General features: G+C 46.9%; 11 protein-coding genes across 11 annotated transcripts; 7 read left to right on the forward strand and 4 right to left on the reverse strand.

Annotated features, from left to right (window-relative positions):
• Positions 1–59: 59 nt before the first annotated feature.
• On the reverse strand, positions 60–1,613 carry EDB82DRAFT_494468 (uncharacterized protein). The gene has a single exon (XM_025732942.2). It carries the CDS (start codon positions 1,393–1,395, stop codon positions 133–135), a length of 1,263 nt encoding a protein of 420 aa, XP_025583898.1. The 5' UTR covers positions 1,396–1,613; the 3' UTR covers positions 60–132.
• Positions 1,614–1,853: 240 nt separating this feature from the next.
• On the forward strand, positions 1,854–2,672 carry EDB82DRAFT_522903 (uncharacterized protein; the record flags this gene model as incomplete). The annotated part of the gene is made up of 1 exon (XM_025732944.1): positions 1,854–2,672. The coding sequence occupies one exon, from the start codon at positions 1,854–1,856 to the stop codon at positions 2,670–2,672; it is 819 nt and encodes a 272-aa protein (XP_025583899.1).
• A 2,159-nt stretch (positions 2,673–4,831) lies between these two features.
• On the forward strand, positions 4,832–5,961 carry EDB82DRAFT_534972 (nucleophile aminohydrolase; the record flags this gene model as incomplete). The annotated part of the gene is made up of 2 exons (XM_025732945.2): positions 4,832–5,504; positions 5,560–5,961. 2 exons carry the CDS (start codon positions 4,832–4,834, stop codon positions 5,943–5,945), a joined length of 1,059 nt encoding a protein of 352 aa, XP_025583900.1. The 3' UTR covers positions 5,946–5,961.
• A 439-nt stretch (positions 5,962–6,400) lies between these two features.
• Positions 6,401–7,640, forward strand: EDB82DRAFT_494471 (chaperonin 10-like protein). The gene has a single exon (XM_025732946.2). It carries the CDS (start codon positions 6,538–6,540, stop codon positions 7,513–7,515), a length of 978 nt encoding a protein of 325 aa, XP_025583901.1. The 5' UTR covers positions 6,401–6,537; the 3' UTR covers positions 7,516–7,640.
• A 163-nt stretch (positions 7,641–7,803) lies between these two features.
• Positions 7,804–12,088, reverse strand: EDB82DRAFT_553634 (uncharacterized protein; the record flags this gene model as incomplete). Its single annotated transcript, XM_065609617.1, has 4 exons — positions 7,804–9,544; positions 9,627–10,578; positions 10,632–10,672; positions 10,738–12,088. 4 exons carry the CDS (start codon positions 12,086–12,088, stop codon positions 8,067–8,069), a joined length of 3,822 nt encoding a protein of 1,273 aa, XP_065464444.1. The 3' UTR covers positions 7,804–8,066.
• Positions 12,089–12,355: 267 nt separating this feature from the next.
• Positions 12,356–14,678, forward strand: EDB82DRAFT_121479 (prion-inhibition and propagation-domain-containing protein). The gene is made up of 3 exons (XM_065607015.1): positions 12,356–12,769; positions 12,848–14,605; positions 14,654–14,678. Exons 1-2 carry the CDS (start codon positions 12,743–12,745, stop codon positions 14,456–14,458), a joined length of 1,638 nt encoding a protein of 545 aa, XP_065464445.1. The 5' UTR covers positions 12,356–12,742; the 3' UTR covers positions 14,459–14,605; positions 14,654–14,678.
• A 1,395-nt stretch (positions 14,679–16,073) lies between these two features.
• Positions 16,074–17,806, forward strand: EDB82DRAFT_121492 (uncharacterized protein). The gene is made up of 4 exons (XM_025732949.2): positions 16,074–16,418; positions 16,475–16,606; positions 16,661–16,963; positions 17,013–17,806. Exons 1-4 carry the CDS (start codon positions 16,148–16,150, stop codon positions 17,750–17,752), a joined length of 1,446 nt encoding a protein of 481 aa, XP_025583904.1. The 5' UTR covers positions 16,074–16,147; the 3' UTR covers positions 17,753–17,806.
• Positions 17,807–18,044: 238 nt separating this feature from the next.
• EDB82DRAFT_473611 (uncharacterized protein) lies at positions 18,045–19,581 on the forward strand (the record flags this gene model as incomplete). Its single annotated transcript, XM_025732950.2, has 2 exons — positions 18,045–19,448; positions 19,498–19,581. The coding sequence occupies 2 exons, from the start codon at positions 18,045–18,047 to the stop codon at positions 19,579–19,581; spliced, it is 1,488 nt and encodes a 495-aa protein (XP_025583905.2).
• Positions 19,582–20,216: 635 nt separating this feature from the next.
• Positions 20,217–21,333, forward strand: EDB82DRAFT_534978 (uncharacterized protein; the record flags this gene model as incomplete). The annotated part of the gene is made up of 2 exons (XM_025732951.2): positions 20,217–20,881; positions 20,934–21,333. Coding segments are annotated over 2 exons (1,040 nt in total), but the record flags the coding sequence as incomplete, so codon positions are not given.
• Positions 21,333–23,386, reverse strand: EDB82DRAFT_494483 (general substrate transporter). The gene is made up of 7 exons (XM_025732952.2): positions 23,202–23,386; positions 23,092–23,149; positions 22,629–23,037; positions 22,381–22,568; positions 21,873–22,334; positions 21,779–21,815; positions 21,333–21,727 (listed from the first exon to the last, which is right to left on the reverse strand). The coding sequence occupies exons 1-7, from the start codon at positions 23,340–23,342 to the stop codon at positions 21,490–21,492; spliced, it is 1,533 nt and encodes a 510-aa protein (XP_025583907.1). The 5' UTR covers positions 23,343–23,386; the 3' UTR covers positions 21,333–21,489.
• A 443-nt stretch (positions 23,387–23,829) lies between these two features.
• On the reverse strand, positions 23,830–25,677 carry EDB82DRAFT_494484 (uncharacterized protein). Its single transcript, XM_025732953.2, has 3 exons — positions 25,383–25,677; positions 25,126–25,332; positions 23,830–25,077 (listed from the first exon to the last, which is right to left on the reverse strand). The coding sequence occupies exons 2-3, from the start codon at positions 25,284–25,286 to the stop codon at positions 23,871–23,873; spliced, it is 1,368 nt and encodes a 455-aa protein (XP_025583908.1). The 5' UTR covers positions 25,287–25,332; positions 25,383–25,677; the 3' UTR covers positions 23,830–23,870.
• Between the last annotated feature and the right edge of the window lie 1,249 nt (positions 25,678–26,926).

Consider the following 26,926-nt stretch of genomic DNA (forward strand, 5'->3'; position numbering starts at 1 on the left):
CTCGACACGTCCACATTCTACTGAGATAATGAGGACTTTTGTCATGATGCATATGAATCTGAGGCACAACTATATACCATTTTTATTTGAGAAATCTAACGCACAAACGTCATTGTCTAAAGACCTGCATCATTACTGACTTCCAATTGCCTCCTCGATATCCTTGTCATCATTCATAAGCAATTTTTGTACTGCTTGTTTCCCTTCGGCATACTTGCTATACGACTTGACCTTCAAGTCGACCCTGAGTATTCCAGCGCCTGACCGTTTGTGGCCGAAGAGTAACGAGCTCTCTCCGCAACGGTTGAACCGATCGCCATGTGCGAATGCCTCTGCAATAGCTGCATCTATAGATAACTGTCTCGAGAATTGACAGTACCTTGCAATATGTAGTCCTGCAACTAAGAATATCTGGTAACCGAACCAGACATACTGTAGATGTAAAGGCATGAATAGTGCTGAAGCCACCAGACCCGCCGGAAAGACGCACCCCAGTGCGCAGATGATAACCAGCTGAATGATCTCTTTCGTGCGGCTCCGGCATGGATGACCGTAGTGTCGCATAAACTGCTGGATGAGAGGAGGTGGGCCAGATAGGACTATAAAGTCGCCGTTGGACTCAGGGCAGTGTATTTCGAAGTCGCAGGTGTAATTTTGGGGTGTGAGTTGCAGAGTTTCGAGTGGCTCGCGGTGGATAGCGAAGAAGGTGCTGATCAGCCGTAGTGCCAAGGGTGCGAGCCATAGCGTGACCCAGGGTGTTCTCCAGATCACAATAAGTATGATGGCGATAATAATTGCTGACGACTCGGCCGCCAGGAGCGATAGATAGACTTGGGGCCCAGGCGTGTTAACGCGCTCGCGAACAAATGGTAGTGCGGATGATCTATCATCCTCTGTCGCTTGGCTGAATGTCAGATGGTAGCAGGATATCCACGCTCTGACTGAACTCTGACGCTTTGCTTTGCTTTGTTCTTTCTTTTCCATTGGCAGCATCATGCTTCCATCGTTCAACTGAGGATGTTCCAGTAGACTCATAGCCCTCGTCCAGATACAATTCCTAACTGCCTTTGGCAGCCCTTTAACCCCCATGTCGTGCATAGTATAGGTCCATCCAATATCATTGAAGAACGCGGTGCCGAGCATATGTCCTTTGTAGGCACCGCGGAAGAGGCCATGGCGGTGTAGTGTGTCGAACGTCTCCAATGCTGCTTTGTGTAATGGACCACCCATGGGCATCAGCAATGCTGCCATGAAGGCTGATTGCCATGAGGGGTGGTCCAAATGTCGTTGCGGCCAGAGTAAATGTCCAAATGGTGCGGTAGTCGCGGCTTCGGCGCCGACATAACCAAGAAGAGCACCAAGTGCAGAAATGGCGCCAGTTTCGTTGTCACCCATGTTTCAAGGTGGTCGTAGATTGAAGAGGTGGGAATAATCCGGTATGATGTTGATTGTTTTGCAGATTGGGGTGTCCGCCTTTTAGTAGCAGAAAATAGTCTTATGTGAGCGTTTTGTAATTGGTTGCACTGCCTGAATATTCTGATTTGGAGTTCACTGTACTATAGTGCTCAGCCCTGTTACTACCGGATTTCTACACTTTGTTAGCTCTGTGTAGTGTATGGGTCAGGCGGGGGCGAGAAATCTGATGCTTAGCCTCATTCTGCTTAAGCGGACACATCACTACAATCTGACTGGTCGCACAAGGAGCTAGTCAGTCAACCAACAGAATGTCCGGAGAAAGCAATAATGCGCAATTGAGTATAGAATGTCTGACAGGGTGCCGTAACTCATTACCAAATCAGCGCAGAGTATCACCGTTACCCGTTTCACCTAAGGCCATATACCAAAGTCTAAAAATGTGTCAATCTGCTCCTGATCCTCCATGGATGTTAGTAGACAGAAACTTCAATGTCCAAGGTACAGAGCCCGATTTCACTGCTGTATTCGGCCGATTGTACCTGATCGCCTCCGCTCTTGGACAATATGATGCGACATTATCGCAGCGGTTCGCTAAGACATCTTCGTTCGAAAAACTTCATCCCGTGCAAGAAAAGTCGTTCTGGACTATCTGGCGTTGGTGGATGGATCATGCCACTTATTTCCGTACCGAGTCAACTGAACATGACTGGCCTGTGGACCTCGTCAATGGCACCAAATACGTATTGAAGACCACTGATATTCCTTCCTTGGATGTGATTCGTCTCATGGCTCATGAGCTGGGTACACCAGTTGGTCCGTCCGCTCCGTCCGCCCTTGCAAATTCCAGGCAGATGGTCGTCGTTGATCAAGCTTTGCAGAAGTTGGCTATTCCTAGCTATCTTGAACTGCTTTACTCTGGAGAGTATGCCGATTTGAGGCCGTTGAAGTCTCTCCAGCCTATTGAGCCACCTCAACAAGTATCGTATTTGGGGACGAGAATATTAGGCGACTCTGACCTGGCGGGGTCCGATCCTAGATGCCCACTGGGTATTGATGCGAACCCTTGCCCTTGGCTGCCAAAAGATGACGGACTTCCATTCTTTCTGTGGGATAGGCACACGCAGCGTACTGTTGAAACGGCGACTCTTCAATCGCGGCCCGCCTATACTGCAATCAGCCATACTTGGGGACGATGGAGAAAGGTTGAACAAGCGCAAGGCAAGAAAACGGCGGTCCGTGGCGTCGATCAATGGTAAGTACCCGAGAACACCATCTTCGACGTCAAAGACCTTCCAGAATTACTTGCCAAAGTTCCCACCTCAACTCGGTTCATCTGGTTCGATCTCATTTGTATTCCTCAGGACCGGTCACAACGCGCACGGGACGAGATTGCGCGACAAGCTGAGATTTTCAGGAATGCGTCTCATGCAATTATATGGCTCAGCAAGTTCGAATCCTGGAAGAGTTTAAAATCAGCCATAGCTTGGATGTCATTGGTCTTATTGAAAATCCATCCAGATCCATTTTACAAGGACCGTCCCTACGCACATGGTCCATCTATTCAAAAGCATTGTACTGGACTCTTTCAGCCTTATACATTTGACTCCAGTGTCCGGCGCCAGGATATGAAAATTTGCGGTTGGTTTGATTCCCTATGGACTCTGCAAGAGTTTTGCCTTCGGCCTGACATGTGGCTGTGCGATCAGGACTGTGAATCGTTGACAGTGGGTATGGATCGCAATTAGAGTGGCGTTCTTGCTGACTAATTAGACTATCCACATTTTCTGACGTCTTAGACCTCCAAAGGTTCCAGCGAGGGAGGTATTTATCTTGAGGCGTTGTAGAATTTCGTGAGTCAATACTGTATAGTACACACTACCCATTGCAAACCGTTGAGTTGAAAAATGAAAATTTTGATTATTATTAGCTTATATTGTGACTTTCTGTATTTTCAAGAGGTGATATAAAGACATTTGTTGAAATGTTCGTGTTGCTTTGCATGTAGTCATTCACGTTGGACAGATTTAATCTATACAGGATAGCATTCTAAAGTGGTATTGGCAGAGCCCCTACTGGAGACAACAAAAGCCATTAGATTAATGATAAGATAACCCGGGACGTCCTATTCCGAACAACGCTAACATCTTCCCAACGCACCTAGCAAATCAGCCTCGGAACCTTCCTGCAAAGATCAAGGAGGAGTCCGCCGACGATGATGCAATGAGTCACGGCTGTCGGTGTCAGGATGTAGAATTGAAACCGGTCATACCGTTTAAGTCGATGGGATTGTCGCGGATTATGTTCCAACCACCCGTTTTCCCATTGGAATAAATAATTTCTATGGGAACTCACGAAATTCAAAGACATGGAAAATACCTTTTATAAGCTAATGCAAGGACTCTTATTAGCTGAGATACATAGGTAAATTGGTGGCTGAGATAAGCCTCACGCCAATTTTTCAGTCGCTGCCAATGTCAACCAAAGCGAGCCAATAGCTGGGGAGCATTATGGTAACGAGGGCAATTTCGTATGGAGTAGCTTCTTCTACTAGATCTGGGGTTGATCTAGACTATCGTAGAAACGTGGCCCCGGAGAGACGGCACAAGCCAACATTCCAATCAGTAAATTAATATTGACTGTCACGTGGCGAGCTACTCCATCTCTGTTCTAGAATCAGTAGATTTGTATGGCCTCAGGTCATTGAGGCGCAAGCCAACATTCCAACCGTCGTTACCACAGATTCGGATCGCGCGGAGAGCATGCTCCTTCTCGTTTTATTTCTCGGCGAATTGACTTTACCGACCAGCCGAGTGAAGCTTTCCTATTTTCTTCCTAAACGAATTGACTTTAACGACTAACCGAATGAAACTTTCCTGTTGCTGTTTCCTGGCAAGTCACTCGTCGCGAACACCTAAGCCATACTTGTTCGCGCCCTCTACAGACGTCTAGCATTATGTGCCTCCCGAAGTCTATTGGGTGTTGATCTCTAAACCTAGATCGGAGTAATAAAACTCACATTCACGAGCCTTCCTATAGGTCTTTCGCAAACTAAGTGACACGCATCGAGAACACGAAAGGCAAAGTTATGGTTGCTGTCTCACCAAAGACTGCGGCGGCCGCCGCTGCACCTTGTCAAGTATCAAGCTAGCTAGTCTATAACCTTCACAGTAAGGCAGTCTCATGAGTAAACCTTGATAACACTCAGTAAGACAACCATGCGTAATTTCGCATGGAATTTACACTTCACTAGAGGGATCCATACAAGCAAATGTATCAATTTCTTCTTAATCATAACTGTCTGTCTAGTAGCCGATAAAAATATTATAAAAGAGTGAAATAGTCCTCGCCTTTTCAGACCCGGTTCTCAGGCTTCTATCATAAGCAACTACATTATCCTTTACCTCTATCATTAAACATGCTGCGCACTACACTCTTCGTCCTTGGGACGTGCTATCAAGCACAAGCATGCTCCCGTGTAACATACACCGCAAGCGAGGATCGCATCGTCGTTGGACGGTCTATGGACTTTGTCGCCGAGACAAACACGACATTCTTCGCTTACCCAGCTGGGTTGAAACGTACTGGCAGCAGCGTTGAAGCGAACGGATACAACTGGACGTCCAAATATGGCTCCGTCACGGCCCTCATGTACGGCGCAGCACATATTGATGGCGTCAACGAAAAGGGCCTCACGGGAAGCTGCCTTTACCTAGACGGCAGCGATTATGGAAAGCGTGATGACAGTATTCCCAGCATGTGGGTTGGACACTGGCTACAGTACTTTCTCGACCAGTATGCCACCGTCGAGGAGGTCGCGGATGCTGTTTGCCCTGGCAGCGGAAAGCCGCCGTTCCAAGTTGTTCCCACGGCCCTCGTACCTGGTGTCAACTCGGTAGGCCATTTGTCATACAGTGACCCATCAGGAGACAACCTTGTCATGGAGTATGTCAAGGGGAAGTTGAATTGCTATCATTCGAAGAACTATACCGTCATGACGAACGAACCTACGTACGATCAACAACTCGCAATCAACACCTATTGGGAGCCAATTGCCGAGTCGGCTCTTCCAGGAACATCAAGACCTGCCGGTTAGTATTGACTAAACCTTACACTTAAATATCTTTCTAACCTCAAGTCCTTTAGATCGCTTCGCCCGACTCTCACACTACCTATCGGAGATCCCTCAGACAAAGGAGCTGACAAAGGCTATGTCTTATGCTGCGGGAATGATTAGAGCTGTCAGCGTTCCTATTCCTGAAACGATTACACCGAAGCCTGGAGCAGCAGATATCTGGCCAACTTACTGGCGAATCTACGCCGACCTCAAGGATTCGATGATTTTCTACGAATCCGCTTCTGGTCCTGAGCTCTTCTGGTTCAGCTTGGAGGACTTTGATCTCTCAAAGAATGGCACCACCCAGGTCTTGGATGTTCAGGCTGCGCCGTGGGAGGAACGCGTCGGAGATGTTTCTAAGCGCTTCAAGAAGGCTACAAAGGAGCAATGCGCAAGGTCTGATACGGAATGCTAGACAACACTTCTGGAAGGGGACTTGGGTTGAATTTAATCTGGTTTATTAATACAATGTATTTCTGTTGAAAGACTTCTTATCAACTATTTGAAATAAGTAGATTTTAATGCTACTTAGGGTTCAATGTATTCTTGTTTCAGCTAGGGCCGATGGCCATTGTCCTTGTGAGGCCCTTTCAGGCCAAGCCATTTCGCCCCTAACTTTCCTGTCGAAGCTGGACGAATTATGCTATTAAACCTTGAAGAGAACCCCATTAAATAAGTTAAAGAGTCTGTGCTTATTCGTGGATTATTTTTCAAATACGTAACTTTTACTTATATGGTCTCGGGCACTCGGGCTTGAACATTTCCCGGATTCCCTTAAATCCGCACTTTTAATGACTCATCTGGCCGAGATGTTAAAATAAGAAAGGTAAAGAAAAAATAGAGTATATATTAATAAGAAAAATACCGACAGTGTAATTGAGATTTAATATCAAATATGTACACTACAACACCTATTATCACTACTTATCATTCCCGTCATATCTATAACTTTTGTAACTCTTCTATACGTATAGAAGTTATTGCTTTTTACAATCTGCCAGATAAATATGAGAGCTTTCCGATTCGCCAATGCCGCCGAGGGGCTCAAACTATGCGACTTGCCAGTACCTGAGCCCAGTGAAGGGTTCGCGCTTATCCAAACCAAAGCAGCTGGTCTCTGTCATTCAGACACACATGTCTTACACGGCGGCGGAGAGGCTTGGATGTGCAACCTGCCCATCACTTTGGGGCATGAAGTGTCAGGGGTTATTGCCAAGTTGGGTGATGAATCCTCCCCTTTTCAAGTCAATGATCGTGTGGCAGTGGCCTGTGTCGGGCACCCCATTGAGGAACGAAACTTCTCGGAATGCCTTGGTGTTGGAGTCGACGGAGGATATGCCGAGTACGCCGTTGCGCCGTTCAAATACCTGGTTAAGATCCCAGATGGTGTCGACTTTCCCGAAGCTGCCGTGGCCACTGATTCCATTGCAACAGCCTTTCATGCTGTTGTCACAGAGGGTGGTGTCAACAAAAGCAATATATCCAAAGTATCTACGGTTGCGGTTATCGGTTTGGGGGGGCTGGGGCTGAATGGCGTCGCCATCGCAGCTTTATCAGGCGCTAAAATTTACGGAGTCGATATCAATACGTCCAAGTTTGACCAAGCTCGCTGCGTTGGTGCTTTTGCATGTGCTACAAGCTTGTCCGACTTCCCAGGCGTAACATTCGATGTTATTCTCGATTTTGTTGGTGCACAGAAGACGGTCGAAACGGCAGTATCAATCGTCAGGGATGGTGGCACTATAGTTCTGGTTGGGTTGGCTTCGTCGCGTATTCAACTACCAACTGCGGATATAGTTACCAGAAATCTCTCACTAAAAGGGTCAACCAGCGCAAGCATTGATGAATTCGTTGAGGTTTTGGAACTGCTAAGTTCTAAAGCCTTGACGCCACAGATTCGAGAGATTCCCTTTGAGGAAGTTCCCAGTGCCCTTGAGTCACTGAGTCACGGCGAAGTCACTGGTCGCCTTTATACTAGACCTTGAGATATATTATAAATACACTTATCGGTTTAACAAAAGCTTCCTTTATAACCGATATCATAGAGTTCAAGCCATATTAATCACTCCTTGGAAAACCTAGTCTTGATAGAAACCTTCACTCGTAGATTTACTGAAATATTAATAATTTAGATCAAACCAAGAAGGCGTGGGCAACACGCTTAAGTGCTATAACAAACAAAAATACAATAGCACCTATTATTCTGACTTAAATAAGTGTTTTAGTGCACATTCTGAGCTCTTTAATAAACTGGTAGATTTTAGTAAGAATTTGGGAATTCCATTATATTATGAGCAGTTTAACAGTATTTCACGGATCCAATATGATGGCAAGAACTCATATAAGAATTTGAAAATTATACACCTTTCGGGAGAGGCATTGTCAATGGGAAACTGCTACATCCACCCATCCATTGCGAAACGATATAACAAAGGTGGACATCGGTATCACTTATTCAATATTTTCTGTAAGGCGCGGGCTTGGATTAATTTGAGTAGTAGAGTATAGAAACTCTTAAATAAGTAGGACGCTGAGTTTAGACTAATGCGGGTTGAGCATGTGCTGAAGACTGGGTTGTCGGATTCAGATAATCGCTGCATTGCTTCCGAGCCGCCACCTCTTCCCTGCCTGGCCGACCAGTGTCTCCTATCATAGACAACATCCCCATCTGTACCTCAAATGCTATATCGGCGGCTGTGGCACCCTGGCCACCCAAGCTTGGCACATCGCCGCGGGCACCATGATCGAGAAGCAATCTCACTGCAGCCTCGTTCCCCGCGAGAACCGCCAGGTGCATCGGCGTTTGCCCGCTTTGATCGACCGTGTTAAGCTGCTCCGGGTCGTTAAAATGACCGAGTAGCTCGTTTAGAATTTCGCGGTTTGCACCCCAATCGACGTCAGGCCAGTTCAGCTCAGCCGCCTCGGTCACATCCGTCCCGCGGAACTCGACGTCAATATAAGCGGCTGCGGCGCGGTGTAGTGCCGTCCACTGCCGAGCTGGCTCTACGATAAAGTGCAAGCCACCACGTATCGATGCGTTGTCAAGAAGATAGCGGAGACGTGCGATCGAGTTACGCGCGTTGGTGGCGACAACATGACCGAGGATGGTTGTGGGGTTTGACAAGGTTAGGTGGCCGCAGCTCAGGGTAGTGAAGTTCACGTCGGCGCCATTCGATATAAGACTGTCAGCAAGATGGAAGGAGTCGTTCTGCACGGCGATGAGTAGTGGGGATTCAGTTGTGCGGAAATGGTCTGGGAGGCCGTCGATGGCCGCTCCGTGCTCGAGAAGTTGTGGGACCAGCCGCGTATCATCTTGCCCTGCATAGGCCAAGATATGGAGAGCGGTCCACGTCGAATCCTGCCCACTGAATGGATTCTTGGAAGTTTCAGTGGCCTGTGCACCATGGTCGAGGAGAAGATTAACCATTGTAGGACGATTCCATCGAACTGCCTCTAAGAGCGGCGTTTGCATGTCAATGCCGCTTGGGCGATTGATATCGGCGGTTTTGAACGCCCCAACATCCTGAGATTCAACAACTTCTTCATCATCGTCTATTCCAGATTTGATAGCATCGGCTCCGTGTTTGAGGAGATATTCAACCAATTCATCTCGGGCTAGCGAAACGGCGAAATAGAGAAGTGTCTGCTTGAACCCACCGTATGCGCCATAAGCAACCCTGCTGGCCCTGGACAGCAGACAGTTGAATGTTGATTCCATCGCCTGTTGATAATTCGGGCCATGATAAAGGATCATATCAAACAGACTACTGCCATGAACAGCTTGCTCAAGGAGTTCCGATACTAAGAAGCCGTAGGATTTTCCTACCCCTCGCTCGACATAGTATTGCTCGATGGCGTGCATCATCAATTCCAAACACTCTGAACGAAGTTGCGATGCGCCAATCCTCAACGCACTGTTTGCGTGATACCACTTTACATTACATATCCGTGGATCGGCCATGTTGGATAGCAGGAATTTCACAATCTTAGGGCGGTCACAGTGAGTTGCTAGGTCTCATATCAGCCTCTCTGATACTTGAATAAACCAGTAGTCCAGTTTATAGAAGAGGTTAGGAAAGGTATTACGATAGAAAACACTCACCCCATCCGACAGCATAACCCTCCGGGAGCCTATCAGGAACTACCGACGCCGGAAAGTCCGCTTGGTAGGTTATAATGGTTGATGTCTTCGCTGTTGTATCTGCACCAGTTTGGATCAGTGCTGGACCGACCCTTTCTACCTCTTCATCATCAAAAGAGATCAGCCAATGAAGTGGTGACTCTCCGTTACGTGCCTCTATTGATGCCGTTGCTCCATGAGAGGTGAGCCACAAGACTGTGCGAGTTTGGCCGGCGCGGCATGCGCAAAGAAGCGGTGTCTCGCCTTGGTCATTGATCTGATCGACAGTAAGAGAGGGAAACCGATTTATAAGAGCCTCAATCGCCTCTGTTTGTCCACAACTTGCGGCCATATGAAGGATGCGGTCACCTCTCTTGTTAATCGTGTAATCGGCGATGTTTTGCAGTCGAGAAAAATTCTCGAGTAAGATGGGGATGTTTCCAAAAGTCTTTATCCACATTCCGTACCGGAATCCGTGAAGCATTTCTTCTTCGGAAAAATGATTGGCGCCTGTCCCTGAGAGGCCGTTGCGAATAATTCTCCTCGTTTCCTGGTAATCATCATTAGATATGATTGCGAGGTCTTCGAGAGCGGTTCTTGAACCACGCAGGGCCATTGATCTTAGCGATAAGACTACACGCTCTGTGTTATCAAACTCGATACCAATCGCACGCGCAATTCGGTACCCGTACGCTGCCGAAAGTGGGTGATCTACTCGCCAGGCGTGGAAGAGCCACCTGGATGCGCTTGATGTATCCTTGTCTATACCATATCCATTGATGTAGAGACTGGTGAGAAGAAAGGCCTCCGGTGGGTTCAGCATATCCTCTTTCATCCTCTCTTCGCCTCTCTGGATATATGTTGTTGTGAGGTACCTTTGAATTGAGGGGTCCATCTTGGTCCAGTGATGCCACTGGAATTCATGTTGCTATGCGATATGAGTTTTCAACGCACTCGTCATATAAGGCTATTGTAACCTACCATTAGATTCGATTTCAACACTTGATCCGGATCCGCACTGACTCGGTCAATTTCCGATAGTATGATGTTAAATAGCGATGTGAGTACCTTTCTTGAGTAAATAAACCATCATGGCCCAGGGACGCCATGATTTGGTCGAGATCCCTTCGGGTTGGCTCATTCGATAAGCCAATTATCACAGCTCTTTGCATCGCGCTGTATAAACCAAAACGTTGAACACTTGAAATGAACAGTTGCTTCATTGGCTCAAACACTGGAGCATATATGACTGGAATGGTACATAGAAACCTTTCCATGCTGTCAATAGTACCTGCAGTATCTTCGGTCTGTCCATTAATTCGTTGGAATTGCTGTTGATAATGAAGCAATTGCTCGCTGGATGGGAGGGAGCCACTATAAGGAGAGCACATAATTACTTTCCAGTACCAAGTAGAAAGATCTGTCTGTTCAGCTAGCTTTCCAGTTTCTTTCATTCTCTCGGCTTCCGCATAGAATTCTTCGCCATGCTTGGATGGGTCCGAAAGGAGCCTGAAAATGTTGCGACCATGCGCAAATGTGGACCAGATGAGGAGGGCCAAGGAGTATATGTCCGTATATTTTGCTTCTGATACCTGGACCGCTGTCTTAGTCTCGGGGGCCTTCCATGGCCGAGTTCCTCCCAACAAGAGGCCACCGTATTGGACATCCAAGACTAGGGAGTAGCCAAAATCGCTTAGCTTAGCTTTGTACTTGTGCGTCTCATCGGGAAAAACCAAGACATTCTCTGCTTTGATATCACCATGGACAACGCCGCATGAATGAAGCATATGAAGACCATGGCAGACGTCAAGACAGAGCTTACGCCGAGTCTCGATGCTGAGATATTCCCGTTGCTGCAGTTGCGAGAGGCTCCCACATTCCGCAAACTCCACAATAATGACCGGCAGCATCTGCATGTGATTAAATGGATTTGTGCCCCATGCCAATCCAAGAAAGTCAACGAGATTTGGGTGTTGTAGGATTGGTTGGTGTGCCGAGAGAGACAGTTCCATGATTGCTGCGTTTATGGCATGCCGGGACGTGTGCGTGGCTTCGCCTTTGTCGGTGAACTCGATGACAGGAACCTTGTAGGCGACTGTGTCCGGCAGATTTCGTTTGTCTTCCACCTCGACCGACCAGCCACCGAGGTCTGTAAGTGACGTCAGGCGCTTCTGGGGTGGGATACGACGCCGATATACGGCGAAGCTTGCACCTCGGCCGGCAAATGAAGCGCTGTCCACGGCTTGCGCGTTGGAATACACCGGCGGGATCGATAGTCTCACTGTATTCTCGGCCAAGAACGCTCGATATGCAAAGTCCAAGGCGTTTGGGATGAACGTTTCGTCGTCCGAAGTTGAAGGGTCACACGGCGTCGAAGAGGTAGGACTGGAAGGCCCTCCCCTAGACGATGTAAGACTTCTTCCCGACAAGGAGTCCATTTCGTTCCAGGGAATCAGCTATTGGATAATAGAGGTCTCAGTAGCTCTAGTTATAGTATGGATGAGAATGGGAAGTGGTGATGGTAGTTCCGATCAGGCGGGGAACCCCAAAGGAACAACCCCTCACCCAACCTCCAATTAAGGATCTCATATCACTAATAAGGAGATAATCATGCATCCCTTATGTAACTACCGGTTTGCGGCTGAGATGTGGCAGCTTGCCTTGTCCTGTCTCACCCTCGTACGAAATGCCAGGAAAGCTCGACCATTATTATCAAAGAGAGCACTTAGAAGAGATAAGAGTTGAACTATTTATCACATAGTAACAGCGTGAATAAATGCATCTTGACGAAGTGTGGATGGCTGGTAGACGGCTGATAGAGGCCTAGACGGTAGACAAGACCAGTACAAGAACCTTCAGGGATCCAAATATCGGATAATTGCATTTTCATGTCCCTCGCGCAAAAACAAAATAAGCAATAAGTCCTTGCCAGGTTGACTAGGCTGCACTCGCCTTGTCCAATAAGGTTACGAACACTGTAAGCCATCAATGATAAATCCCGCATGTCCATCGATAATCAGATATAGAGAGTCAAATCTCTCAAGGGGTTTATAGGGGAAAAACACTCGACGCCCGTGTGACACACGCCCACGATGGACCCCGGAACAGCCCTAGCTGTGGTAACGCTTTCTTTCGACCTCTTTGCCAGCTGCGTTAAAGGGTTTGCATTGATAACTGACGCTCGAAACATCGGAAAGGACGCAGCCATTGAACGAACGAAGCTCGTGCTTCAAGAATATCGACTCATCGAGTGGGCTAGGGCAATGGGCCTTGGGTCCCCCAAACACGATGCATCAACAAGGTCTAACCAGCACGCTGCTGCTGTCGTTCTTTCCCAGCTAGAGCAGCTTCTCTCCTCAGCAGAAGCTTTGAAAAAGCGCTACAAGTTGGAACTCGTGTCTATGCAGGATGAAGTGGATGAGTTAGTCCCTGCTGAAACGACAGTCACCCCAGGCAACTCAACTTCGTCAATCATCTCGAATATTGTATCATTGGAGACTCGCCAGGCAATTCTAGATCGTTCGTCAAAAGTCAGCACGGCGAATCGGTTCCCAAAGCGTCTCTGGTGGGCCGCCGTCGACAAGAAAAGGTATGCAGAGCTGGTGAGAGATGTTACTAGCCTTGTTGATGGGCTTTGGTCACTCTTGGATGTTTCTCACCGGCTCCAAACCTCTCGTGCCGTCAACCAGACCCTTCAACTTGTGATCCAAACGAGCAAAGACATTGAGGGTCTTCAGGATCTCCAGAAATCTCTCCACAACTCGGCCACAGATGCTGACATGAACAACACCCTCGCTGCTTCGGCAGGTCTGAAGGCACGACATATTTCTCTCACATCTTGTGACAAGCATGCACGGCACGTAGAGCCCACCGATGATGGGAACAGCCGTGTAGCACCAACACGTAATCCGTTGGTTCTGGACCATTCCGAACTGACTGGGATTGACATGCTGTCATCTACCATCGGATCGGCTCTATACCAGGAAGCCATAGTGCTGATAGAAGAGAAGCGCGTACAGTCGAACATGAAAATGAAGCTAAAACCACGTGTCGAAGCTCTTGTACTTCTACTCTCTCAACCTCCTACGTCATCCTTTCAGACATTCCCATGCCTGGGATACACTGAAGAGCAAGGGGGCTTCCGGTTGGTGTTTCAATTTCCTTCCAGCATTGAGAAGCCCCGTTCCCTTCTCAGCGCATTATCAAGATCCAACGGGCCATTGCCAGATGCTGGCACACGTCTTGGTTTAGCTGTACAGGTTTGCCAGGCACTCCTCAGCTTCCACACCGCCGGCTGGCTCCATAAAGACGTCCGGTCTGAGAACATTCTACTCGTCTCTCCACGGTCCACTCAGTCGACTGACCATCTAGGTCGACCATATCTCTGTGGCTTCTCCTTTGCACGACAAGGTTCGCCGACTGAAATCAGCGAACAACCGTCTACCAACCCCTTAAGGGACATCTATCGGCATGCCAAAGCTCTAGGAGAACCTTGTGAGAGCTTCGAGCGCTACATGGACGCATACTCTCTCGGCTGTATTCTGATTGAGATCGCAGAATGGACGCCCCTTCGAAAGATAGTAAAGAAGCGCATCGACACTAGTGGTAGCATCGACGTGAAATTAAGTGATATTGCAGTTTTATCACAGTGGATGCATAGGCGATATATTACTGAGGGAGTTGCAGCATTTCGACTTGGGACTGCGTTCATGAAGATGCTTTCTCTGTGCATTCCAGCCGGAGATGAAAAGCCAGATTTGGCCGATTTCTATTCTGCGCTTGAAGGCATGACCGCCTGTAACATTTGATTATACTCCATGGACATGTTATACTTATCTAAATAAAGTGAAGTTTCTGCACACTCATTTACATATATCTCCCACTGCTATTACTTATATCTAGGTTATAGTCTACTTGTCAAAGAAATTCGTCAGGATTAACCTACTAAGATAACAGTTAGTTAATCCCTGTCTCTTGTTGCATATTGCCAACCGCTTTCGCAGATCCCGTATAATACGATGCCGGCTACTAGCATTTCAATCAGCAAGAACAGCTTTAGCAATCATTGATGGCTGCATATAACATGGCCGTCACTCCTAACTCATTTTATATGTGTCTACTTTTAATAGGCCGAAACCATTTTCAGGCTTGCTGACACGCTGATCAATGCGTACAAATGTGGCCAGTCTCTCGGCTTGGCTATGACAAGTCCTGCATATCAATGCAAGCCATCTCGTATATAGGTAACGCCAGAGCCTGATCTGTCAGCATAACGGAAAACCCCCATGTCAAATCAAGCAGACTGTGGCGACGGTACCTCCTCTCCAACATGTCCCGTGGGGAAGCCGCTGGAGGTAGTTCAAGGTCAAAAGTTCTCATCGCGTTCTCTTCATGTGTTACAGCTAAAAACAAGCATGTTTTGGAGCCCAAGCAAATAGCTAGCACAAAAGTCGGTTCAGAGCGTCATCGACGTTTCTTCAATTAAACCACAATCGCATTTTGGCTAGGGTGCAGCATCCCATACAATTGACGGAGAAATTTGCTAAATCTGGAATCAGGCTGAGGAGACCTTTCTCAACTCGGACGTTGCAAAGTCTCATAAGAAAGTGCCAAAGGCTGAAATTAAAAATCTTTCAAAGTGGCTCGAGACTTTTCAAAGAATCGGAATGATGAAAATGGTTGATTTTTAGGAGCCTACAGAAAGGTTGGGGAGGGATAAGGCACCTCGACCAAGAAGACTAACTACCCTGTAGCCAGTATGGCTTGACCCCTTCCATCTTTTTTTATTTCTTCTTTTTATTTCCTCTTTTTACTCCCCACTTTTGAGTACGCTGATTGCATCGGTTGTGAGACGCGTCTTCCTTACGTTCTAGATAAATAAATTTAGTTCAATTCATTTGTGCTGCCCTTCTGATGTCTCATCGTGCTCCTTGGCTTCCTGATCTTCTTTTTGTAGAATAATGCTGTTTCAGTTGTCTTCCGCAATTAGGCGGATCTACTCATTCCTCTTCCTCATTTGAGGTTTCGTCAAAACGCGATACTAAAATCGTGTGTCCAGAACAGCTTCGTTCTAACAGTCGATAAAGGCTCGACGAGTGAGTATAGCAACGATACACATATCCCACTGCGATATTTACATTCACCTGGGCGTATAGCTTTGGGTTTATAACTCGTTCCCCTCTCGCGAAATCTCCCTGATAACACATTTACCGAGCACGACGCGACACCGATCATTTCTCAGCAACATATATGTTCTACCACAATTTCTAGATAATAAAATATATGAGTATGCTGTCGGTGTTCGTGCTTCGGCCTCGGCCTTCGCTTTTGCAAAATCGCCGACATGGCCAGGGTTTCATATGCCGATCACCGCTCTCCACATCCCGAAACTGAAGCATGGACACAACCTACAACGTCTTTATTATCTTCCTGGTTGGTCCTGTGTTTTAATTTTGCTGAACTGTGAGTTTTGAAATCATCGGTGCCTACACGCAAACATGTCTCAGAGTATTCTTTTGCAGAACGGCTCAGTCATAGTCCACGATGAAAACGATCGCATACGCGTTCTCAACAACTGCGATATTCTAATCTCAGATGGAGTGATCAAGGAAGTAGGAAAGAATATTTCTCATGCCAAGGTTACTGAGGTTTTAGACTGTGCCAACAAGATTATCAGTCCCGGATTTGTCGACACTCACCATCATTTATGGCAAACACAGCTCAAGGGCTATGGCTTAAATAACTGCTGGCTGGACTACTTCTCCGATGGTGAGTAGACGTCACATCGGCCATTCATGATAGTAAATAACTGAAAGCCTATGCAGATCTCCTGCAATCTTTCAACTACACCCCCGACGACATTTACTGGGGTCAAGTGGCAGGTTGCTTAGAAGCACTTGATGCTGGGACAACTTTCGTCCTTGACCACTGCCATGGATGTCGCACCCCGGAGCACGGTAAGCTGTTCTTGTACCCGATACACATAATCGATGCTAATTATTACACGGCAGCTGAGGCAGCTGTAGCTGCATTTACTGACTCGGGCATCCGAGGTGTGTTTGCATATGCTGAAACATTTCTGAACCTCGCCAAGTGGGATGCCGAGTCCTGTATTCCCCGAGTTACATCTGTGTCCGATACTTATGTCGAGCACGTAGAGAGCCTGGTTGAGAAAGGTCCATTCGCCGATGGACGTGTCACAATAGGTGTTGCATTTGACAATTACCACTTACCTCAACATGAAGTAGAGAAACTATTTCACAGAGCCGTCAAGGCTGGGGTCAAGCTCATTACATCGCACTGTGGAAACTTTGGTAAGATTGTCGACAGCACCGGATTATACATACTGACAATGTTCAACAGGACCATCCACACCTCAAGCTCTGGAAAGATATTCGCTCTTCCCTTCACCAGAAAATGACTATACCATCGTCCTTTCTCACGGAAATTACCTTGACAAATCAGACTTGGCCATGCTTTCTCAACGCCAGATTCCACTTTCTTGCACTCCAGCTACAGAAGCTCAAGGCTCTATGGGATGGCCTCTTCTATTCGAGCCTGGACTAAATACTTCTTTGGGCGCTGACTGCCACTTTTTGAACTCCTCGAGTCTCATGCAGGCCGCACGCAACGCCCTACTTTTATCTCGTCTTCAAAAGACTCTAGAGCTCAAGGGTGAAGGTAAAAAGCCAGTCAAGTTCAACGAGACGACGTATGATGTGTTTAACAAAGCAACAATCCAAGGTGCCAGGGCTGTTGGCATGCAAGACCAGATTGGTTCAATCAAAGTTGGTAAACGGGCAGATATCTTAGTCTTTTCCAGAACTTCGTCACTGGCCTTTGGAGCTTCTGCGAGGGAAAATACGGTGGCAGCTATTGTTGGGTATAGCGAGTCTCGTGACATTGAGGCTGTATTGGTCGGAGGCATATTTCGGAAGAGGTCGGGAAAGCTAGTCCCCATTTCGAGAAATGGGGAAACAATAGGACTTGATTCTATTATGTCGGAACTACATCGGAGTAGTGAGGCAATTAGGAAAAGGCGGGAAGGTTGCAATCTGGAGCTGTCAAGAGACTTGGTTCTCAAGATCGCAACTCCGAGGTAGTATTTAGGCGAACTAGACTAGCTTCATCCCCACAATCTCCTCAATCCCCGCGATGCTACGACACTATGGCCACTATGTACAAGATCGTCGCTCCGTTCATGGGGTTACCGATATTTCTCCATGAAGATATCCAAGTGAAGCAGGATTTGTCTTTAAACTATACGCGGAGTAACCCCACTCCTTCTATTACATGACGATGAGCACTTTGCCGATCCGCGCGATATAAAAGACAGTATCTTCCACGACAATGGCAATGGACGCTTCATTTGCGCTCAATTTCACCACACCCGCAATGTTTACGCAGGCACTTGGGGCATTCGCCCTGTTCAATTATCTCCCTCTGACCCAAGCACAACCCATTTCGGAGGAACAATGCGCGACTGCACGTTGGGAGCACAAGCCCAGAATCTTTGTCCTCACAGACATCAGCAATGAGCCTGATGATCAGATGAGTCTGGTTCGCCTCCTCACGTACGCCAACGAGATAGACATCCAGGGTATTGCTGTGACAACCTCGACATGGATGCCTGATAAGATAGACTACGAGTCCGTCGTTGGTGTGCTGGATGGTTACAAAAGGGTTGTTGACAATCTCAATGCCAACGTCCCTTCTGGTGCGCCTTATCCTTCGCATAAATCCATGCTCGGCCGGATTCACAAAGGCCATCCAGTCTATGGACGAAAGTCGCTCAACATGACTCTGAGCGATGGTGCCAAAGCACTCATCAAGGCAGCCGACGAGGCCAGTACCCACGATCCTCTAACAGTCTCAGTCTGGGGAGGAAGTGCCATCCTGGCTGAATCTCTTCAATATGTTTCTCGCACAAGAAGTCAAGCCGCGGTTGACGCTTTTGTTGAGAAGCTGCGCGTCTACGCAATCTCGGATCAAGACGACACAGGAATATGGATCCGTCTCCGCTACCCGCAACTCATGTACGTTGTATCTCTCCATGGCTTCAGTGAATACACCGATGCATCATGGAACGGTATTTCGGGAGAGGAATATCGTCACTTCGACCAAGGCGGTCCAGACTCAACCATCGTGTCCAACGATTGGCTTGAGAAGAACATCCGTTTGGGGCCAATGGGATCACACTACCTGAACTGGAGTTTCATCATGGAAGGCGACACGCCCGCATTTCTACCCCTTGTACAAAATGGTCTCGGTGATGTGAACAGACCAGATTTTGGAAGCTGGGGTGGTCGGTATACTCTTCTCGACCATTCAGGTCAGTCGAAAGTGTATGCCGATACATCCGACTATGTTGTTGGTAAGAATGGAAAGAGCTTTACTAGCAAATTTGCCACCATTTGGCGATGGCGCGAAGATTATCAATTCGACTTTGCTGCGCGTATGAAATGGAGCGTCAACTCTAACTACTCCGAGAACAACCATCAACCCGTGGCTATTGTTAACGGATCTTGTGGTCCTGCACCTCTGAAGCTCAAGTACAAGCCTGGGGAGAGCGTTGTTCTCGATGCAACTGGAAGCTGGGATCCGGATAGTGATGAGCTCAAGTACGACTGGTTCCACTACCGAGAGCCCGGCGAGGCATATGGACGAGGACTAGAGGGATTCGATCCTTCGTTGAAGATGAAGCCTATCTTAACGACTCAGAGCCCCAACGTTAATATCACCAATCTCAACTCTGACGGCAGCCTTGTCAAGTTGGAGACTGCGAAGAAACTTAATGATGTAAGTGAAAGGTGTCCGATGAACTGTACATATACTGACTTTGTTTAAGACTCTTCATATTATTCTCGCTCTTCGCGATGCCACTGAACAACCTCTTGCTACATACCGTAGAGTTATCCTAGAGGCCAAATAGATTCAACATTGTTGTTTTATGCGGCAGGGTCTGACTGAGTGCATTGTGAAAATCCCATTTTAGTGAATACATTGTCGTTTATTCGAATCTCCCTTTTCAACACTGCAGTCGCCATGCTCTACTTCATGTCTTGTTTTCAGTTCTCATGAAGAACTTTCATTATGTTGCATATATTCCATTGTCTCCTGTCAGCCTTTTCGAAGATAAAGGATACATACTTGACATTGTGATGTTCACTTAGGCCGATGTCAACAATAGATCTCTCAGATTTGTATCCACCTCTCGCTCGTATGAAATGCTGCATATGTCTCTATAGGCATATTAGCTTCTGTTATCCCATCACTTCAATCTGCAACCGCCTTAGCCTTCAACTTCATATACGCGTCGCTTCTTATCTTCATAAAAATGGCGTCGAACGCGGGAGTAAAAACATCCCCGTTCTTGGTCGGTTCGCGGCTAATCAATGCGTCCGGGTGAGTCGCTAGTGTTGAAGTATTCGCCAGATCGGAGATCAAGGTTCAATAGACCCGATACGATACCTATCACTTCCATGATGCCATCCTGACATCACTATCTTTATAAAAGACTTGTTTCTGGTCCCATTGTATGGCCAACGCAATTCAATCATTTTCAAACGATGGCGAAAAAGAAAACGTCAAAGGATGACAGAGCACAACCTCATGTCGACGGTGTTCGACCAGAGTCACTACCACCAATGATACGACAGCTTACAGGGCTTTGGTTAAATGAACAAGAAGTGAAGGATATATGTCAGCAATTCCAGGAATCATGTGTCCCAAACCGACAGGTCTTATGGACCGGCATGTATCGTCAACAAGCCCAGAAATGGGCCGATCAACACAACTACCAGACATTAACAACTGCATTGGGACAACTTATTAGCCCCTCAGACTCAAGTCTTCATCAGAAATCCAAGGATACCGCCGGGTCTCCAAGATATCTTCATGGGGCTTCTGTCATTTTTGCTTGGTACATCTCCCAGGGAGATGTAGTGACTGTCCTATCCCAGCCTCCGCCTCAGCGATTCAACCCAAGCGGGCGGACGTATTATCAGACGGTTGAGGAGCCAATCATCAAAGGTCAATTGGGTAACAGAGCTGTTACGAAGATAATAGTTGTTCATCCCACCGTGAAAGGAAAAGCCTGTGAGTTCATGTATGAGATTTGGCCACACGATGAAGTCTCTTTATGGACGAAAAGATACAAAATACCTATAATTACCATACGATGGCGTGTGACTAAGAAAGAAAAAGACTTGAAACATATGCAACTCCTCAAGGTATAAGACTTACTCTATGGAGCGAGATCAGCACATGATAAGTGAGTAGCAGGCACGAACCGAACTGAACGTGGCGTCAAAGGACAAACAGCTGTCCAAGAGTAGCAGTCCGCAAAAACCACCCAAGAAGAAGAAGAAGAAGAATACTGTCAGTGCTGGTGTTGGAAGTCAAGACATTGTGAAACACCCAACCACTGCCAAGGGAACTATCAAGAGTCAGTCGCAGGCAGTTTTGCCTCCAGCGATGGCGACGACGAAAGCTATAAGAGAAGGGGGGAAGAAGAAGAAAAAGAAGCCTAAGAAAAAGGACGAGAGCCACAAACCAACGGTGCAGGTTTCCACGGTCAAAACTCAAAAGAAGAAGGTGTCAACGAATGAGCCAGGTCAAAAGCTCAGAAGTCGCAGGTTTCTTGGGAAGCGCTCATAACAAATACCAAATAGTTAATATAAAGAACATTTTATTTATATTGTTTAACACTACCTATGGCAGTTGTGTTTCTAAACAGCTAAACTAGTTACAGACTATCTTTGCATAAACCTTTTATTACCTCAGCTAAGAGATAACTACATAGCCCTTGCTATGCTACGTCTTGAGTTCCTTGAGGTCATCACACTGGACTACCAGACTTAGCCCGAGGGACCTCAGAGATATCGAAGACCTGAACAGAAGCTTTGCCATCGTCGACAGTTTTCTCAGTGACCATGACAACTCCCACCTCCGTGTGATCTACGCCACCAAACAGGGCATCCATATGCTCCAGAGACACACCCTTGGTTTCCGGGATACAGAACCAAACGAAAATGAAGAGGACCACATTGATAGCACCAAACATGTACATAGCGTAGCTACCAATAGGTTAGCATATTGAGATTTCAGCCAGGACTCGAGTAACCTACAATCCCTGGTCAGAGAGAAAGATGGGGAAAATTTGTTCTGCAATATTTGTTAGAGTGAATCAAAATTTTGGTTACAGCGAAAAGAGATACATACGTAGGATGATACTTGCGATAGACTGGCACTGAGTGGTCATAGCGACGGCTTGCGCACGAACGTTCATGGAAAAGATCTCCGAAGTCCATATCCACACGGTCGCACCCCAAGAAGGCTTGAAGAATAAAGCAAACAAAAACATCAAGAATACAGTCGCGATACCCACGCTGGAAGTCTTGGATCCATCTTCGAGAGTCGGCGTTTCGGTAACTACGGCTGCGACTGCAAACATGCAGACTGCCAGACCAGCAACACCAATCAGGAGGAGGGGCCTTCGTCCCAAGAAATCCGTCATCCATGTGGCATTCAGAGTAAAAAGAATATTAAAAGTTCCAGCCAAAGCGTTGATGAGCTGTATCTGGCTGTTCGAAGTAAAGACCTTTTTGTAAATGATGGTAGAGTAGGTTGCGAGGGAGTTGTTGCCGGTAAGCTGTTGTCCAATATTGATGCCAGCCGCGAGGACTAGCCAAGTCAGACAATGAGCATGCACAAGACAAAGAAAACTTACAAATGCGCTTTCTAACAGATTTATCCGTCCATAGCAACTTGTATCGGGCCCAAGTGCCGTTTGTCTGTCGTTTTTCAAATGAAATGGCTTGATGTATCTCCTCCATCTCTTTGTCAATGAGATCTGGGTTCTCACGAACTTCCAGGAGGACTTGGTAAGCCTCTTCAAATCTGTCATTCTGGATATACCTGTAGTCTCATGAGCATCGCATAACACATCATTAGATAGTAGGGTACTGGATGGCATACCATCTTGGGGTCTCAGGACAGAAGAAAAGTCCCGATATAATGATAACAGGGAAAAAGATTTGAAGGAGCATAACAATCTTCCAATCCCAATCTCCGAGACTCTCGGCATTTTTAGAGCACCCGTAGTTAATCCAATATGCGACGAAAGATCCCACGGCAAAGAAAAGCTGCCAAAAGCTCATGATAGTACCTCTGAGATTAGCCGGCGCTATTTCATTGACATAAACCGGTCCAGCTGGCATCATCAATCCCTGACCAAAACCCGTGATGGCGCGGCTGGCGATGAAGCCACCAATGGCAGGAGGTGTAAATGTCGAAATGAAAGTTGAGATGATGACAAATATGGCACCAATCCACATAGTCGACCTGCGGCCGAATCGGTCGGAATTTGGAGCTGAGAAGAAAACGCCTGGAAGACGAAGAATGAGGATTAATCCGATGGCCCGGAATCATGGATGATTACCTGCTATGATACCACATACTGCCATGGCGGTATTGACCGAACCGATAGCAGTTGGAGACTGGCCGTTAATTAGTTCAGGTCAAGGATATGTTGGTGGGATGGGAATATACGGGATTGCCAAAGTAGTTCATGAAATGAACTGATCCCTGCGCTGCGTTGAAAGTAGAGGAATCATAACCATTTACAGCCATACAAGTGCAAGCAATAAGACAACAGAACCAAAGATTCGCCTTTTTCGATTTGAAGGGCATAATGGGCAGGAGTTGCTCGGGATAGCGAGAATGGTGTTAACATGGGAAACGTTGTCAATTGAAACGAGGCTTTGCAGTTTATTTATGTATATTCCAGGGCAGGGATCCACTACTAAGGCCCAGACCCAGAAATTTAATGCATGCTTAGTAGCGGCCGCCCCCAGATTTAGCCTGTCTCCTGAAGATTCTCTAGTTGCATAGTCGAACATTTTTCCGCCGGCTATTGGCCAATTGGCGAATGCACCAGCAGAGCGTTACATTTCAGCTTCTGATCGCTTCTTTTTGGTGGGGGGAAGATGGTGGTTCCTTACTACTATGCTTATGCAGTATAGTGTTGTCCCGTCAGTTCTCTCAGCATGTTGCATTTCGTCACTGAATGTTCCAGATTCAATGATATGTTTCTACAACAAGGAACCGATAGTGTACATTGATGAGGGGCAGGTATATTGTGTTTCAAGGGATGTAACGCATATGATTATAGTAGATACTCAATAGGAATATATTATTGTACTATAAGTTATACTACTATTATAAACAGACACTAAATTGCACCGTGCTTTCTCTGGAATGTAATATGTGTTTCTCCAGTTTCGCATCATTCTGCAATATCAAGTCGCCAATGTCCCTTTGAAATGATAAAAGAGATGTATCGTCGCCAAATGGACTCAGACACCCAAACCAATCAGGTTCCTCTTCCCATGTATAGTTCCCGGATAGTAGCGGAGGGGAGGAAATGGACCACTTCATAGTTGAATGATATCGTCTTGAGGATAATGGGATGGTAGTAGGACTGGCAAACTTATAGCCGGATCGATCTGGATGAGATGTTCGTGCATAGAGCATAGCGTACTGGCAGTTCCTCTGGAAAATCCCGACAGGGACTGAGAACGCTGTATCTGCAGGATATCGTTGAGTGACATAGCAGGGAGACTGGTCCTCATCGTACCAAGGTAAGTGGTTCGTCGGTAGAAGGTCATCGGCGGCGGGAGGAGAGACAACTGGACATGGTATCTGATGCGGCATATGAGTAAAAGAATAATCCGTTTGGATCAGACAATCGAGCACAAAGAGACTCCAGTAAACGCAGCGACGTTCTTCTTCCTCGTATGGGATATAGGCCTCCTGCTCAACCTCAAGGTATTTTCCAGGGCCCACCTGCAGGATCAAAGCCATAGTATTAGCATCTCCAATACTGACGTAGGCACGTGCTAGATCCTCATGGCTATACTCGTAAAATGCAAGCAAAAGAGAGCATTGAATAAGCTCGATACTTGGGGTATCAAGGGTCCGCAAGATGCTTAAGATTTGCTTGGCAGCCCGATAGATTGGCATGTCAATACCCTCTTCTCCTTTAATACCCATCGATTCCACTGAATCATCGCTGCGAGAAAACAGTTGCATGCATACAGCCAAAAGGGCAGTAGCAGGGTTGTGAAGCTCCTGATCGGTAATAGAATCGAATCCGAAATTATTGGTGCGGATGGCCCAGAGTTCTGGATGAACGATAGTGAGGTAGGGATTTATGGTCTCCAAGTAGTGTTGAATAGAATGGCTCCGGCTGTTATTATGTGAGGAGAGTAGGCTTAAAATCATAGAGCTGGAAATGTCAAGGAATGGCGTGAAAGTGTCCTGCGTGTGTCCGCTCCCAGAGGGAGAGTTTGCAGGGCTTACAGGACTTATCACAGCAGTGACTGGAGGGGTGAATGTATAGTCATAGCAGCACTTATTCCCAAGTCTAAAAAGTTAGCTACAGTAATTTCAAGCTGGTCAGATCATTGCATACCTCTTACACCGTGAACAGCTGGGTGACGCTTTGTCGCATTTCTTCTTGGTGCGTGTGCATTTTTCACAGGCTCTATTAGCCTTTCTTGGCCCTTCTGATGATGTAGAGTCTGGTGAAGACGATACAGAGCGGGGCTTGACAGATCTGCATGAGGGTCTCATAGTGGCAAATACACGCTTTACACAGGTCTGATCTCGGACGCTGATTCTGATGAAGGTAAGTTTCAAAAAGTCCTGGGTTATACGTTGAGCACATACCTTGAGGTAGATGGGATTGGATGTAAATCTTGTAGAAGTCAATCAGCTATAATAAAGCCTATAGATTATAAGACTGATATTATAAAGAAGGAACAGGCTCTAGACGTGATTGAGAAGGAAAGAGTGCTCTTTAATATTTACGGGAAGTTAACACATGCCGTTCTGTCCTTGAATCTGAGGCATCAAACTAATTGGAAGATGTTTAGTTCAAAGCCGCTAATTGTGGCGCATGTGGAAAGTTCTCTACCAGGATGCCAGGTTTATTTTGCTCAGCCTGAGTCGTTATGAATAGAAGTTGCAGCTGTCAAAGAGTCGGAACGAATTTTCCGATCTGGACGATTTAGGTTAGGGATGAGCTAAGCGATCTGCTAGGGCAGGGATTATTCTATACAGGGCAAGTCAGTGCTGCGGCTAATTCCGAAATGCAATGGAACACACACCGGAGTTGCATTTTTTATCATGACGACTTTTTCTCTAGTTTCTTCTTATACGAGCTAGACGTTTCGAGACTAACAAGGGATTTCCTTACTGGTCCCCCGGCTCCCCAGGCTTTATCCCCTGCGTGCAGACGGCACAGGGAAGCACCAGAAGGAAGCACGTAGCCAGAGTGCGGCTGGAATCTTGCGACGGGCGTGCTGCGTGCATTCTTGTTCTTTGCGCCATGTCCCCTCCAGACCCCATTGTAGCAGGGACTCTGCCTGCAGGAGAGGGAGTGGGGATCATTATGTACTCACTTATGTATACGTAAGGCTGAGGTTTGTCTACTGAAGCTACAATACAACCTTCCCTGACTGAGGTAAGAGGCGGTTCCCCACCTTATATGAATAAACCCACCAATAGATGTATGTACGACTTGAAACCGGATGATCTGATTATCGGCAGCCTTATGGCGCTGTTGTAAAGAAACGAGATGATCTTCTTGGACAGGGGGGCAGCGGCAACACTTTCCCAGCAACAGCTATCCATAGAACCACCCTCTTTAAACAATGCCCCTTCAGAAAGACTTCTATATGGGGAATTTCGTTCCAATTTGAGACTTTCTGCTTGATAGTAAAAATACAATGTCGCAGATGACACTTATATCTTTATATGCGTACCCGAAGAGTTACACTACAGGGTTCTGTCTCTACGCCTTATGCGCATTCACCCTATACATACAGTCTAGACTTCAATCTGCAGATAAGTCTTGACAGAATTGAAAAACTGTCTGGGGTAAAGAAAGGAACTCTAGAAAAGTAAAGCCATGTGAAGCGTTACTGCAGTCTCGAAGGCTGAATCCTCCCACGCCATGCCATGCCACACTCACAAAAGCCGCGGTCTTGAGGCTTTCCCCGACGTTGATCTCCACAATCACATGGCGTCGGGCTTGGCTCATTTTCCGACGCTTTCCACTGTCGGACTAACGTCGACACCCACAATCACACGGTGGCAGGGGTGATAGTTTTGACGCTTTTCCCGACGCTTCCCCGCCGTCGGAGTAAGAAGCATATCCCGACGCTGACTCCACTTATGGGGACTACCCTAAGACCAGCTGACACTTGTGG

The sequence above is a fragment of the Fusarium venenatum genome (genome assembly GCF_020744135.1).
Source record: "Fusarium venenatum strain MPI-CAGE-CH-0201 chromosome Unknown EDB82scaffold_2, whole genome shotgun sequence".
In the NCBI taxonomy this organism is placed as follows: Eukaryota; Fungi; Ascomycota; class Sordariomycetes; order Hypocreales; family Nectriaceae; genus Fusarium; species Fusarium venenatum.

Bases quoted from the DNA above. Each gene is read 5' to 3' on its own strand.
- EDB82DRAFT_121479 (XM_065607015.1), top strand. From the start codon at position 12,743: ATGGACCCCGGAACAGCCCTAGCTGTG. The intron at 12,770-12,847 runs GTAACGCTTTCT...AACATCGGAAAG, and splicing joins CCGGAACAGCCCTAGCTGTG to GACGCAGCCATTGAACGAAC.
- EDB82DRAFT_494483 (XM_025732952.2), bottom strand. From the start codon at position 23,342: ATGCCCTTCAAATCGAAAAAGGCGAATCTTTGGTTCTGTTGTCTTATT. The intron at 22,569-22,628 runs GTATGCCATCCA...ATGAGACTACAG, and splicing joins TGTCCTGAGACCCCAAGATG to GTATATCCAGAATGACAGAT. The intron at 22,335-22,380 runs GTAAGTTTTCTT...TGACTTGGCTAG, and splicing joins ATCTGTTAGAAAGCGCATTT to TCCTCGCGGCTGGCATCAAT.
- EDB82DRAFT_494484 (XM_025732953.2), bottom strand. From the start codon at position 25,286: ATGAGACCCTCATGCAGATCTGTCAAGCCCCGCTCTGTATCGTCTTCA. The intron at 25,078-25,125 runs GTATGCAATGAT...CTAACTTTTTAG, and splicing joins AGCTGTTCACGGTGTAAGAG to ACTTGGGAATAAGTGCTGCT.
- EDB82DRAFT_121492 (XM_025732949.2), top strand. From the start codon at position 16,148: ATGTCTCAGAGTATTCTTTTGCAGAACGGCTCAGTCATAGTCCACGAT. The intron at 16,419-16,474 runs GTGAGTAGACGT...AAGCCTATGCAG, and splicing joins GCTGGACTACTTCTCCGATG to ATCTCCTGCAATCTTTCAAC. The intron at 16,964-17,012 runs GTAAGATTGTCG...AATGTTCAACAG, and splicing joins ATCGCACTGTGGAAACTTTG to GACCATCCACACCTCAAGCT.
- EDB82DRAFT_494468 (XM_025732942.2), bottom strand. From the start codon at position 1,395: ATGGGTGACAACGAAACTGGCGCCATTTCTGCACTTGGTGCTCTTCTT.
- EDB82DRAFT_494471 (XM_025732946.2), top strand. From the start codon at position 6,538: ATGAGAGCTTTCCGATTCGCCAATGCCGCCGAGGGGCTCAAACTATGC.